The sequence below is a fragment of the Pleurodeles waltl genome, chromosome 3_1 (genome assembly GCF_031143425.1).
Source record: "Pleurodeles waltl isolate 20211129_DDA chromosome 3_1, aPleWal1.hap1.20221129, whole genome shotgun sequence".
NCBI lineage: Eukaryota > Metazoa > Chordata > Amphibia > Caudata > Salamandridae > Pleurodeles > Pleurodeles waltl.
In genome coordinates, this window is record NC_090440.1 from 788,242,126 (window position 1) to 788,255,825 (window position 13,700).

General features: G+C 42.8%; 1 protein-coding gene across 4 annotated transcripts in view; it reads left to right on the forward strand.

The window, feature by feature from the left end:
• The window catches only part of SBF2 (SET binding factor 2), a 1,701,375-nt gene that overhangs the window by 1,112,780 nt on the left and 574,895 nt on the right, over positions 1-13,700 (forward strand). For all 4 annotated transcript variants that reach the window (XM_069223624.1, XM_069223621.1, XM_069223622.1 and 1 more), the window contains exon 18: positions 4,550-4,720. In XM_069223624.1, the coding sequence (XP_069079725.1) occupies positions 4,550-4,720 (171 nt within the window). The remainder of the gene's footprint in view (positions 1-4,549; positions 4,721-13,700) is intronic.

The following is a 13,700-nucleotide window of genomic DNA, read 5'->3' on the forward strand; positions in this document are numbered from 1 at the left end:
CCGCTTCGGCCGATCCGATCCGAGCCCTGGCCCGCAGGCAGCAACCAGTAATCACCCAAGTGACACCTTCGTAAGGGCACCCTCCGGGAGCAGCCCGGAATTCAACAGGCATTGGGCCACCTACACCACGTCCTCCACACAGCCTTGCCACATGGCCCGGCACACTGCAGAGCAGCCAGCGAGCAGGAAAAGCCAGTGGCTGCAACCGACCTCTGCCCCTGCTGCACCCTCCAAACCCTCCTAGTCTGTCCCCTCACTCCGGTCCAGTTGGCGGCAGGTTTCGCCATCCCCTGCCCCACTGGGAATCCATCACTATGGACAGGTGGATTTTGCAGATTGTTCGAAGGGGCTACCCCCTCCCCTTTGAACCTTCCCCACCAGTGATGCCCCCAGCAGTCAGCCATATTCCAGAGGCTCATTTGGCACTTCTCCGCCATGAAGTTGAGGCCCTCTTGGCCAAGGTAGCCATAGAGAAGGTCCCTGCACCAGAAGTAGGTCGTGGTAGTTAGTCCCACTACTTTCTGGTGCCCATAAAGGACAAGGGTTTACGTCCTAAACTAGACCTTCGGGACCTCAATCTCTTCCTCGAAAAGGAGAATTTAAAAATGCTCACCCTGGCTCAGGTCCTGGCTGCCTTGGACCCAGGAGACTGGATGGTAGCGGTGGACTTGCAGGATGCGTATTTCCACATTCGCATCCTGCCTGCCCACAGATGTTACCTATGATTCGTGGTAGATCACGAACACTTTAAATTTACCGTGCTCCCCTTCAGTCTTTTACCTGCGCCCCTCGGGTGTTCACAAAAGTGATGGCGGTGGTTGCAGCTCATCTGCGCAGGTTGGGGGTTTGATTCTTCCCCCACCTCAATGACTGGCTGTTGAAGGCAGACTCACCCCAGAAAGTCATCTCCCACCTTCAGACTACGACGAACCTCCTGCACACGCTGGGGTTCACTATAAATGTGCCGAAGTCTCACCTGACTCCCTCTCAGACGGTCCCTTTCATCAGAGCTGTTCTGGGCCTTTCATCGGTGCAGTTTCGGCCTATCCTCCCAAAAAGGGAGTCCAGGATATTCAGGCTATGAGTCTGATCTTTCAGCCTCTGTTTGGGTTTTGGTGACACTGACTCTGAGGCTGCTGGGCCTCATGGCCTCCTGCATCCTGCTAGTGACACATGCCAGGTGGCATATGCGGGCTCTGCAATGGGACTTAAAGTTCCAGTGGGAGCAGCACCAGGGAAAACTCTCTGACCGGGTCCAGATCTCGGAGGGGACTGTGAAAGACCTGCAGTGGTGGCTTTCGAATCTGCATTGGGTCCACGGGTCCATAGCGAGTGGCTGAGGAGATTTTTCAAAGCATGTTGTTGTACATTTAAATTAGTCCTATGGATTAGTAATGTAAGGGGGTTCATGTGTGTTGCATATAATGGTATGACTTAAAGATAATTGGTTATCTCTAGTGTTCCCCTTCTGCAAACAATTGGTGGAATTTTCACTCATACTAAACATATGTGCCTTTTGGTCTCTTGGCTGTTTACTTCTAAGGTATGACATGCACATGTTAACCTGCCGAGGCTTCCATAAATGTCATGGGTTTATACGGTAGATTTCCTTCTGTTGTGAAACTGTTCATTGGATACAGATCAAAATCTTCTCTCAACCCTTATGATTTCCACAACTGTTATTTGAAGAACCACCCACGGTCAACTGAGTTATCTAAAAGGCAGGTACTGAAAAGTTCGTTCACTTCGGCACACTTAGGTTATGACGTTTTATTCTTAAAGTAGTTATTTCTTTAAGACCTCACTCCAAACAGTATTATTCCATCAATACTTGCCAGGTAAGCCATCAAAGTATGCACTCTGAGACACGTATTCTCACAGATGGGTATTGCTGAAAATTATGGACAACTTCTCATAAAAAAGAAAGATTTTTTGTGAAAACACATCCAATAGAACAGCTTCTCATTATTAAGCCTAATTCCTACCTATCAAGAGCACAATCTCTTAACAAAAGTGTTTTGACTAAGAGAAACAGCTTTGTCACAAAGAGTACCACTCACCATAACATACCATACCATGCACTTGTTATTTACACAGGATAGGGCTTAAAGGGCCTGTGAATTCCTTTAGTCAAGTGCCTCTGTATCAGAAGTAGCAAACTTTGGAACTTGTAATCTGAATCAAAACATCAGCCCCAGCAGCCTCACAGTTTAGCTTTCAGCTTGATAATCACCTATTAGATGGTACTAGTTGTTATTTAATTGTTGCAAGACATCACAATCGTAGGAGTCTTAAATCCAGGTGAAATAAACAGATAGTGGAGACAAGGAGAGCTTGTTATATCTTCTGTTAGCAGAGCATGTTTTCTCCCTTCTGTAAATCATGCAAGACTAATTAGGGCACTAGCGAACATTTCAGTTTTAATGTTCTCCCCTTCTGCAATGTTCCAAAGTTGTTATCTATATGCAGTCTCTCTACTGACATCATACATTTTAAACCCTAAACCACATTCAGCCTCGGCATATTCTTAACTTAACCTTGGAGATTTGTGCACTAGGATAATAGGGCTCCATCCACAGTGCTGTAGAGGAATGAGATAGGGCCTTTTCAGATAACATTTCTTCCTTTAATATATAATGTGTAACTATATAAAACATAGGTGTTGATTTATATGTTGGCTATAAAGATACTCTGTTGCAACGGTGATAATATTCTTACCACCAACATCATTGTCTGCCCGCCTGACTACTCTGTTTACCCCGTGGCTACACCCCTCCGACAGTTCGATGGAGTAAGGAGCGTTGGAGGTTGACCTCTGTGTCTGCTTCCCTAATTTAGAGGGTCGGACATACAGGGCAGTTTTCACTGCCCATTACATCTGAAAAACCTTGCAGTAAGGGGCTCTGAAAACTGTCTGATGCACCCCTCACCATGGGAGATAACTCCCATGGCGAAGGGGGCAGTTTTTTGGGGGGATTTTCTTTTTGAAAATAAAAACAAAAATAATAAGTTTGACAGACGGTTCTGTCATGTTGACAGTCATGCGTTAAACTTAACAGAACATTGACAGGATCCACTGTGACTGCAGTTCCTGCCAGTGCTTAAGGACTAACCACCGGCTTGGCAGTTATTGCTGGGTTTGGTGAGCAGAGTAATTTACTCTGCCCTGACAGACTTATCCTCTGCCTGTCAAAATATGTTGTTACGTAGGATCTTATCCTTCAGCCTAGTTGCCACATTTTCACCAATCTTTATTGCATTGCCGTGCACAATGTAAAAGAAAACATGGTAAGCAAATTAGTAAATTGTTGAATGCAAAATGTAACTTCATTTACGTTGAGAAGAGATAGGGGGTTCACGTTTCATTCGAGCAGAATTAGTCACTAAAAGGAACGCATTAGGATATTTGACAGTCCAGTTCCTCCCAGCACGGGGAAGACAGCTCCAGAATTAAATGATGTGTACTTTAGGTTTTTGTTTCTACTACATGTGTTCATATGGCACAAGGTCAGGTTTCTGCCTCTTGAATATAGTTTAGAGGTTAGGAATGTGGCCAGAATAATTGATTATGTATTAGTGATTTATGATCATGATTATCTGTTCTTTTTTTCCTGGAAGATGAAGCACAGTCGCATTAGGGATTTGATAGTCGTCTATTTATGAACAATTGCTGCTCACATTTCTGTCCTAATGTGCCTGGCTGGGATATAAATTGTCCCGTCTCTCTACAGTTGTTGAGTCACAGTACCAGCTGATGTGTGTTTTTCAAGTCATAAAAGTCAAGCTTGGTACACATCATCCTCAAACTGAAATATGTTCCAGGGTCCATTTCCTACAGCACAGTGTTTTGAGATCCAGCCTTCCTATTGGTTAACTGCTGCTGAGGTAATGCAGCAGTTTAGCTAAATGTAAGTGCATGTTTGCTTTCTTCTCAAACACGAATGGAATTTAAAGTAAACGTTAAGCAGATGCTTTGCAAACAACAAATTCTAACTCTAGATAGAACATGATAGGAGAGAACAAGGCAATACTTGTTGATGGATATTAATTCTTGTTTTGGTCTGTTCCTTTGCATGAAAGTCTTCCTAGTATGTCAGCTTAAACATAATACTGATATGTAATGTTTACTAATAGCAGATGATATATCACCATAGGATAGAGGTCCTGAATGTTCTTGGATCCCCAGGTTGCAGTGAGTTAGACTCATCGTGCCAATTCACATACTGAGCCTTTTGTCTTATTGCTTGCTCGGTGATGTTTAACAAATGGTAATAATCAAAACGGAAAACTGGTAGGTAGAGATTATCGCTCCAGTTACTCAGGAATCACCTGACTAGTCAGATCTTGAAATAAACAGATGGCGTCAGATGCTCTGACTGTAGAATGAAAATCACATAAATTTATATTGTATTTATTGAGAAGTGCCATTTGCAAGAAGAAAAGCTATCTGATCTCTATAAATAGTTCAGCAGTTACGTAATTATAACATACGTTGTTCAGTCTTTGAAAATACTTTTTGACAAGATTGTTGTTTTGTCTGTATTTACAGAAATTGTCTCCAGGAGTAAGTCAATTTGCTTACACTTGTGTACAAGACCACACTATATGGACCAACCAGCAGTTTTGGGAAACTACTTTTTATGGCAACGTGCAAACTCAAGTTCGTTCTCTATACCTCAGTTCTGATGATGACAATCACTCATCAACTGCAGTTCAGCAGGTGAGAGAATTTTTCAGCTGAAATATGTGGTGATATTTTCAAAGAGGAATGGCTCAGTTGGTTCATAAAATCTGTTTGTCTCTTTCAATAGTACGTAAGGTGTTATTGATATACAAATAATATTGTAGACCTATCACTATGAAAAATATAGACTTCTTTTCTTTAAAATTCATTTATACTGTTTAGTTTTCATATGATTTACTTTGTTTTTGTTTCAGAAATTAGTTGTGCTATAGGCTTGTCATATCAAAAATCTTAATTCTAATTATCATCTACCTGTGGCTACCTATACTAATCCTGCACTATATTGTGCCTTCTCTTTAGTATTAAAAGAGATTATATTACCACAGGTAACATGCCCACGCTGATTCCTTCAGTGAGATACATACTCAGATGACATGCCTTGAGCTTACCGAGGTTGATTCAAGGCTCTCATGTAGTGTGTCCTCCCTTGACTGAATTCTTTGGTTTCATCGGTCTTGACACATCATTGTATTACCAAAAGTATTTTTTTTGCCCACCACTTGACTTTTTTTCAGAATAGTTATGATTATTGTTGTAAAGTGTCCGTTTTTGGATGGTAATCCCTTACTTTCTGTTTTTGGATGGTAATCCCTCTTTTTTTGCTGTCAAATGCTGTCGTTTTTGACCTGTCGGTGTACTGGTGCCTGCTTACTGCCTTTTCCCTTAAATTGTAGGTCTAATTGCATAGGCAAATGGCCAAGGACCTTACCACACTTGTAATTCCTTAGTACATGGTACTAAGGGCAAGGGTGGTAAAAGGGGATCCCAGGGCTGCTTGTGCCATCCTGAGTGACCCAAGTAAAAGAGAGACGGCAGAGCTGCCATGTCATCCTGCACGAGCAGCCTGCTACTCAAGTGAGACTCAACCCACACCAGGTGCAGACAGAGTCCATGTTACTGCCCATGGACAGGTCAGTCTACCCCTAAGGCATGCCTCCTCTAACCCAGGGGGCAGGATGCACTGTCCTGTGAGTAAGGACATATGTGCAGAAGCACATATGCCCCCATGTTGCCATTTAAAATGTGATGCCGTCCTGAGTAACCGGCAGCCAATTGGATAACGTGGGCTGGCATCTGACTACTGCTCAGATGTCCAACTCTGCAGTGGCCCAGCCGAATCCCGTTATGTTTGGTATCAAACACTGTGCTTTTTAACCATGTTTAGGATTAAAAAGCAGATGCTTAAAAACTTAAACTTTAAACTTCGCACTTGTATAGCGCACTACTCACCCGTTAGGGTCTCAAGGCGCTGTACGCATACTGCTGTGGAACCCCTCCCGGCTTGTCCCTGTGAGGCGCCCACTCCTGGGCAACCCCCAGGGTGAAGCCAAGCATCCATGCGCCGTCAGGGCCGTTGTGGAGATTAAGCAAGCTATTTCCCAGAGTTACAGAGTGGGACCCATTAATTAGATTAGGCACCGAGGCAAGAATTATCTGGTCCAAGGGAATTGAGCCCAAGACCTGCCGAGGCAGGAATTGAACCCTGGTCCCGGGCCAGATCTCTGCATCAGGGTCTGCCGCTCTAACCATTGTGCCACACTTCTCCCTTAGAGGGTGCCCACCAAGTTACTGAGTCCTATACTGTGTTGGCAGGTTCTCCCGAGCCGCTGCCACCACAGACATGAGTCTGACCTCCTGCTGGCGGTGCTAGCACCTTGGCCCACCCAGGCTAGCTTGTGAGAAAAGCATCAGGTAGGTGAGCCTCAAAGGCTTCACCCGCCTTTGATGTGTAAGTAGCTGTCCCCCCAAGGAAAGACAAAGCCACGCAGGTGCACCACTGCTATTTTCCCCATTGACTTCAATGGAAGCCCTTTAAATCTACAAAGTACTGTATTTTCTAAAGACTTACAAATTAATTCACAACTCCAGTTGTACAAAAGCTACAAAGTTTGTTTTGGTGTCTAAGTTAAAATTAAAATGTAGTCTATTTTTCTAAATTGGTGTCGGATTTCTGTTGAGTCATGTCATTTACTTATTGTCATGTTGGTAATGTGAAATGCTTTGCACATGTTCCTCTAAGTAGCCTGACTACTCTGCCACACTACCAGGACTGAGCTAGGGTTTGATGAGAGTGAATCTGAAGTCCACTACTGGGAATTGTGTTGGTATTCCATGGTAAGACCACCTAGTCTTGCCATATAATACCTTCACCTTGCTACAGTTATGACCCATATTTAGTACTGAAACAAATACCATCCTAATTTCATAGTATTTGCAATTTAGTGCATAACTTCTTATTCGAGGAAACTGATACTTATGACCACTCAGAGAATGTGTTTTACAAATTTCTCCTGAAGCGGATTCTGTTGTTAAAGACTGATGTATTTATGCCAGCTTGTGGCACACATCTTACCTTTTAAGCTTCATAACACAATATCCACAAACAGCAAATGAAAGATTATGACTGCTGTCACTTGCCCCATTGATGACAAAAAACAAAGTTTATAAGGCTTGAAGTGTGGTTTATATAAGACACTCAAAAAACCTACAGTTTCCAAAAGGAGTCAAAACATCAAGTACACATGAATGTGTCGTTAAAGAGTGAAAATATTCCTGAGGTGTTTTCACCAAAACCTTACAAGAAAGATTTGAAATTGTTCTCACTGAGTGGTTTGTAACATTCTTCAATACATCTTCCAAGGCAGTTAAAATCACACCCATGAATGTGAACATATGGTAGTTTACTTAATTAGTTTGTGGTTGCTTGAAAACCACCTTCCTATGTAGTTAGGACAATTTCATCTCATGACAGTTATGCCGGAGATGTTGCTGAAAGTTGTGGCCAAATTTATGTACTCCATGGCTACAAGATTGGGAAGTGATGTATGTTTTTGTAAACTTCAGTATTACAAGGTCTCACATCAATAGAAAGACAATCAGAAATAACATTATTTCTTATACACTCTTCCCCGGCATTCATGTATAACTGTTAACTAATTTAAAATATAGTATTTTTAGGTTATTCCTTTACAGATAATTGAGTTGTTACTCAGCGTAGGTACCATTGTTTGTGTTGCTGCTTCACATATATGAGTATTTGTGTATCAAACTGAAAGTACTAACCCATTATTGGTATCTCTGATTGCTTGGCCTCCAATGTGTTCGGCCATTTGGAACTTTGGTGCATATAGCTATTGCTTGACGCTTATGTAGGATTATGTAGGGTTCATGCCTAGTGAATGCCACACTGCTCCTCTATTTTGTCTTACTTTGCCTCTACTCTTTTCTGCCGTCACCTTCGGATTAGAAGGGAACAATCCTTAACCTTGCCTGTTTTGCACTTCTGCCTGCTAAAATATGATATTTGTCACCTTTGAAATTTTTCCACCCATGTCAGTGATGAATAGTGTTGCATGGGTCAGCCAATGAGGGAAGGCAGCACCCCCAGCCTTGTCACAGAGTGGGATGGGGTCAGTGAGACTGCTGACCCCACCCCACTCTGTGACGAGGTGTCACTGATTGACACTTGCCCTGGGCGCTTCAGGGCTTAAACCTGAAGCGCCCAGATCGAAGTCAAAGCCTCGAGGCACCTTTGCTGAGCCGAGGAGGTCATGCCCATCAAAGTTCAGCTCAGGCAGCCAGGAGTCTGTGCAAAACGCGCAGGTCTGCTCCTGGCTGCCTGACCTGAACATGAAGAGTGTCTGTCAGGCTGACCTTTGCTCAGCCTGACAGACACTCTTCATGAGGGGCAAAAAGTGGGGCGGCGTGGCCCCTCTGTCCTAAAGGTCGCACCGTGCCTGGAAAGGTCATAGGCTTTTTAAAGGTTCTGCAAAGTTACCACGGTAGATGCCATAACTAAAGTTACAGAAGATTCATAATATTTTCTTCTTCAACCTTTATGGTCTCTCTGGAATATTTTAAAAAATTGTCTGTGATTAGAACTAAAGACAGCATTCTATTGTTACTACTCTGTCTATATACCGTTAATTTTAATTAACAGTAATTCATTAAGTAAATCACTGTATATATTCTACTTTTTGAAGTGTGATTTTTAGCTGTTAGGCTTAACTTGTTCTATCTGTTGAGTTCATTTCTGTAATTGTGAAATAAGTGTCTAGTTCAATACCTGAGCACCAACTTTTTTTAGAGGAAGCACTAGAGTTAGCACTACAGCGAGAGTGGCTTTTCTGCCACGGAAAACGTGTCTTGTCTACTAATGGCACCAATGGCTACCCTTCTCTGTTAGGCTCATTCAACACTCTAAAGACCTCCAACCAGCGTATCATAAGCGTGTAGCAAACCACCTTTACTCCTCCACGTTATACTGATGGCACTGGGTGGGTATCAGAGGACAGTTTCTCGTCTCAGAAGACATCAGAGGTGCCAATGCAGTCTACATAACTGCTGTTTTCCGAGTTTTTTTCTCCAAGAGACTTAAACATTTGAAAAACATGCTTTTTGAGTGTGGTCATGGGCCCATTGTATTGTGCTTTATTCCTCTGTCAAGGTGCCTGGAAGAGTGTGAGTTTGGCTTGTGGACCATGAGGAAAGTATTTAGGTGTTGAGCGTTGTGACTAGACGTGTAGTTAATTGAAGTAGGAGTGGGGGCGATGTTTATGGTCATATGTTTCTCTAGCTTCTTATGTGCATCAGGTGTGACTTGCTCCCAGCTGAAAGTGAGTTGAAGTTGTAACTACTTATTTCAAATATTTCACTTTTTTTTGCACCTTTCTGTCGGATTATTTTTGAAGCATCTATTTTGATCCTAATTATTTTCTCTCGTGAAATTCAATGTCTGTTTTTTAATGCTAAACTATCGATGTGAAAAAACACCACAATATGCTACATAATTTTTTGTTAACAAGATACGCCCATTTTTCAAAAGCAGTCACAAAAGTCTGAAATCAAGCTTCCACAAGCAGATGCGAAAATTCTCTGTGACTGTATACTTTTTTTTATGATCTGTGCCTTGCTTTATCCTTGCATCACAGGTTAGCACCATACCATGTAATCAGTTGCAAAGCGGTATAGACACACATTCAAATCTGAAATCCACAAGCTGAGCCTACCAGCCATAAATCAAAGTAATATTAGGCATGGCTGGACAAACAGAAATTGAATTTTCTGACTAGCTGCCATGAGTGAGGTTCATGTCTTCACGCATTGCCTCTAACTTCTGTTTTGAGATTGCTTTAAATAGCTTCAAATTCAACATCATCTCCAAATAAAGCAGAACCTATAATTAGGAAGGCAAACGTTGGCTCAACTCCTTTTGAAAATGTCACAAATAATATTTTTTGTTTGCATGTCAAGGATAGGTTGCACGTGTTATTCCTCTTAAGTCATCCTTGGGTTGCAACAGAAGCAATTTTATTTTATAACTTGTTGTAAACAGTCTATATTATCATAATTTGTATGCAAGACAATTAAGTTGAAGATGTCTAGCTGAGAAGTTCAGTCCTTGCTCATTAACAGCTCATAAACAAACTTAACAGAAACAAATGTTTATTTTATTAAGAGGTTCTATTTTATGATTTTTGAAATAATGCATAAAACTCATTTTCACCTGTAGGCACTAATACATTCTTGAAAGGCTGACTTACATGTATGTCCATAACAACTAACAGATTGTGTATGTAACCGTAATTGTGTGTGAAATTCTGTGATTTGCTATGGCAGGATAACTTTTGTTGCAGCACGGTCCAGGTATTAGCTCATTGTGGTCAACATGAAAGCAGCAGTTTTGTGAATGTTTTTATGTTTGTTTAACCCCTTGGGTGCCAAGGATGCAGTGGTTACGTCCGATGGCGCAGCGCTGAGGTGCCACGGATGTAACCATTACGTCCTTGTACTGGTCCTCAGGGGTTGCGCCCCCACTACCCCAGGGCAGGGATAGAAGGGGAATCGCTTCCCCTTCCTCCTCCGCCACCCTGTGACGTCTGATGACATCAGCACGCAATCACGTGCTGACCTCATCAGAGCATTCCAGCGTGATCGGAAGAGAAACGGTTTCATTTCTCTTCTGAACGGGGGCAGGGGAGGTCAGAGAGGCATAAAAAGGGCAGGAATGCCACTAGACACCAGGGATTTTTTTGTTTGTTTGTTTTGTTTTATAAGGGGAGCAACCCTTTAGGCAAGGGTCGCTCCCCAGGGGGCAATCATTTTATTAGACCTTTTCTGCCCCCCTGGGGGCAGATCGGCCTATATTGATTAGGTCGATCTGTCCCCGGCGCGGCAGAAACCACTAGACACCAGGGACTTATTTTTTTGCGCCAATTTTATGCAAGGTGAGCGACCCCTTAGGCGTGGGTTACTCCCCTGGGGGGGGCATATTTATTTTAGGCCATTTCTGCCCCCCTTGGTGGCGGTGTGGCCTATTTTTGTAAGGCTCATCTTCCCCCCAGGGGGGCAGACAAGAATTTTTTTCAAAAAAAGAGGGTGTGGGTATTGCCATACCCCCACCCCAAATAATTGGGGACAAAGTTGTTCTGTGGGCAGATGGGGCAATTACCCCCGATCCACTCCGGGAGGGGGGGGGGAATTTGGGAGTGGGGGGAAGAAAGCCTACTATATGCCGGGGAAAAATTTAAAAAATACTGGGGTGGTGGATACCAACCAGTATGGGCATGATTATGCCCCCACCTCAACTGAAGGTGGTAAGTCTCACAGCTCTCCCCTGCACACTAAAACATCTTATCTCACAGCAAGCAAGAGGACATTTTAATTTTTGGGGTTTTGGTTTTACATTTGGTCCACGAGAGCTTGTCTAGCTCTCAAAATCGTCTGGAATGGTGAGGGCTGCACTTTTTGGACTTTGGGACGCTGCCATGTAGAAAAATTTACAAGACCTAGACATATCTGAAAACTAAACATCTGGGTGAGTCCAGGGTGATGTACTTCACATGCACCCCGCACTATTTTCTTACCCACAATGCCCTGCAAACCTCCAACTTTGCTGGAAATCACACATTTTTCTCACATTTTTGTGATGGAAACTTCCGGAATCTGCAGAAAACGACAACATTTCTATCACCCAGCATTGTTGCATCTATACCGATAACAATTCTGCCTCACTTGTCAGCCTAAAACGTGTTTTGTAAAACTGACCTTTTGGAGCTGCATTGGTTCCCTCTCATTTCCAACATGTTTTTGCTCATCCCTGTCACAGGCACTTGGCCCATCTACACAAGTGAGGTATAATTTTTACCGGGAAACTGAGGGGAACATTGGGTGGTAGGAAATTTGTGTTGGTGCGGTGATCCCACGCAGAAATGTGGGGAAAATGTGATTTATTTTTTAATTTTTATTTTTTAGCTAAATTTGAAGTTTGCTGAGGATTCTGGGGAAGAAAACACTGGGGGATCCATGCAAGTCACACCTCCCTGGACTCCCTCGGGTGTCTAGTTTTCAGAAATGTGTGGGTTTGGTAGGTTTCCCTATATAGCTGCTGAGCCCAGGACTAAAAATGCAGGTCCCCACCCCTGTAAAAACAGGTAGTTTTGTATTTGATAATTTTGATGTGTCCACATAGTGTTTTGGGGCATTTCCTTTCGCAGGCACTAGGCCTACCCACACAAGTGAGGTACCATTGTTATTGGGAGACTTAGGGGAATGCTGGATGGAAGGAAATGTGTCGCTCCTCCCAGATTCCGGAACTTTCTGTTACCAAAATGTGAGGAAAAGGTGTTTTTTTGGGCCAAATTTGAGGTTTGCAAAGGATCCTGGGTAACAGAACCTAGTGAGAACCCCACAAGTCACCCCATCCTGGATTCCCCTAAGTGTCCGGTTTTAAAAAATGCACAGGTTTGGTATTTTTCCCTAGGTGCCGGCTGAGCTAGAGGCCAAAATCCACAGCTAGGCACTTTGCGAAAAACACATCAGATTTCACTGTAAAAATGTGATGTGTCTATGTTACGTTTCCTGTCGCAGGCACTAGGCCTACCCACGCAAGTAAGTTACCATTTTTATCGGGAGACTTGGGGAACACAGAATACAAGAACAAGTGTTATTGCCCCTTGTCTTTCTCTAAATTTTTTCATTCCAAATGTAGGACAGTGTAAAAAAGACGTCTATTTGAGAAAGGCACCGTAATTCACATGCTAATATGGGGACCCCGGAATTCAGAGATGTGCAAATAACCACTGCTTCTCAACACCTTATCTTGTGCCCATTTTGAAAATACAAAGGTTTCCTTGATACCTATTTTTCACTCTTTATATTTCAGCAAATGAATTGCTGTATACCTGTTATACAATGAAAACCCATTGCAAGTTGCAGCTCATTTATTTGCTCTAGGTACCTAGGGTTCTTGATGAACCTACAAGCCATACATATCCTCGCAACCAGAAGAGTCCAGCAGATGTAACGGTATATTGCTTTCAAAAATCTGACATTACAGGAAAAAGTTATAGAGTAAAACGTGGAAAATATTTGTTTTATTTCAGCTGTTATTTTCTGTATGAAAACTTTGTAGGATCTACACAATGACCCCTAACTGAATTCAGAAGTTTGTATACTTTTCAGAAATGTTTAGCTTTCTGGGATCCAGCATTGGTTTCACACCCATTTCTGTCACTAACTGGAAGGAGGCTGAAAGCACAAAATATTGTAAAAATGGGGTATGTCCCAGTTAAATGCCAAAATAGTGTTGAGAAGTGTAATTTTCGGATTCAAGTCTGCCTGTTGCTGAAAGCTGGGAAGATGGTGATTGTAGTACCGCAAACCCTTTGTTGACGGCATTTTCAGGGGAAAAACCCACAAGCCTTCTTCTGCAGCCCCTTTTCCCCTTTTTTTTTTTTTTAAAAAAAAACAACATAATTTTCGCTGTATTTTGGCTAATTTCTTGGTCTCACCAGGGGAACCCACAAAGTCTGGGTACCTCTAGAATCCCTAGGATGTTGGAAAAAAGGACACAAACTAGGCGTGTGTAGCTTATGTGGACAAAACATTATGAGGGCCTAAGCACGAACTGTTTCAAATAGGTCTGGCACTTGAGGGGGAAAAGGCTTGGCAGGGA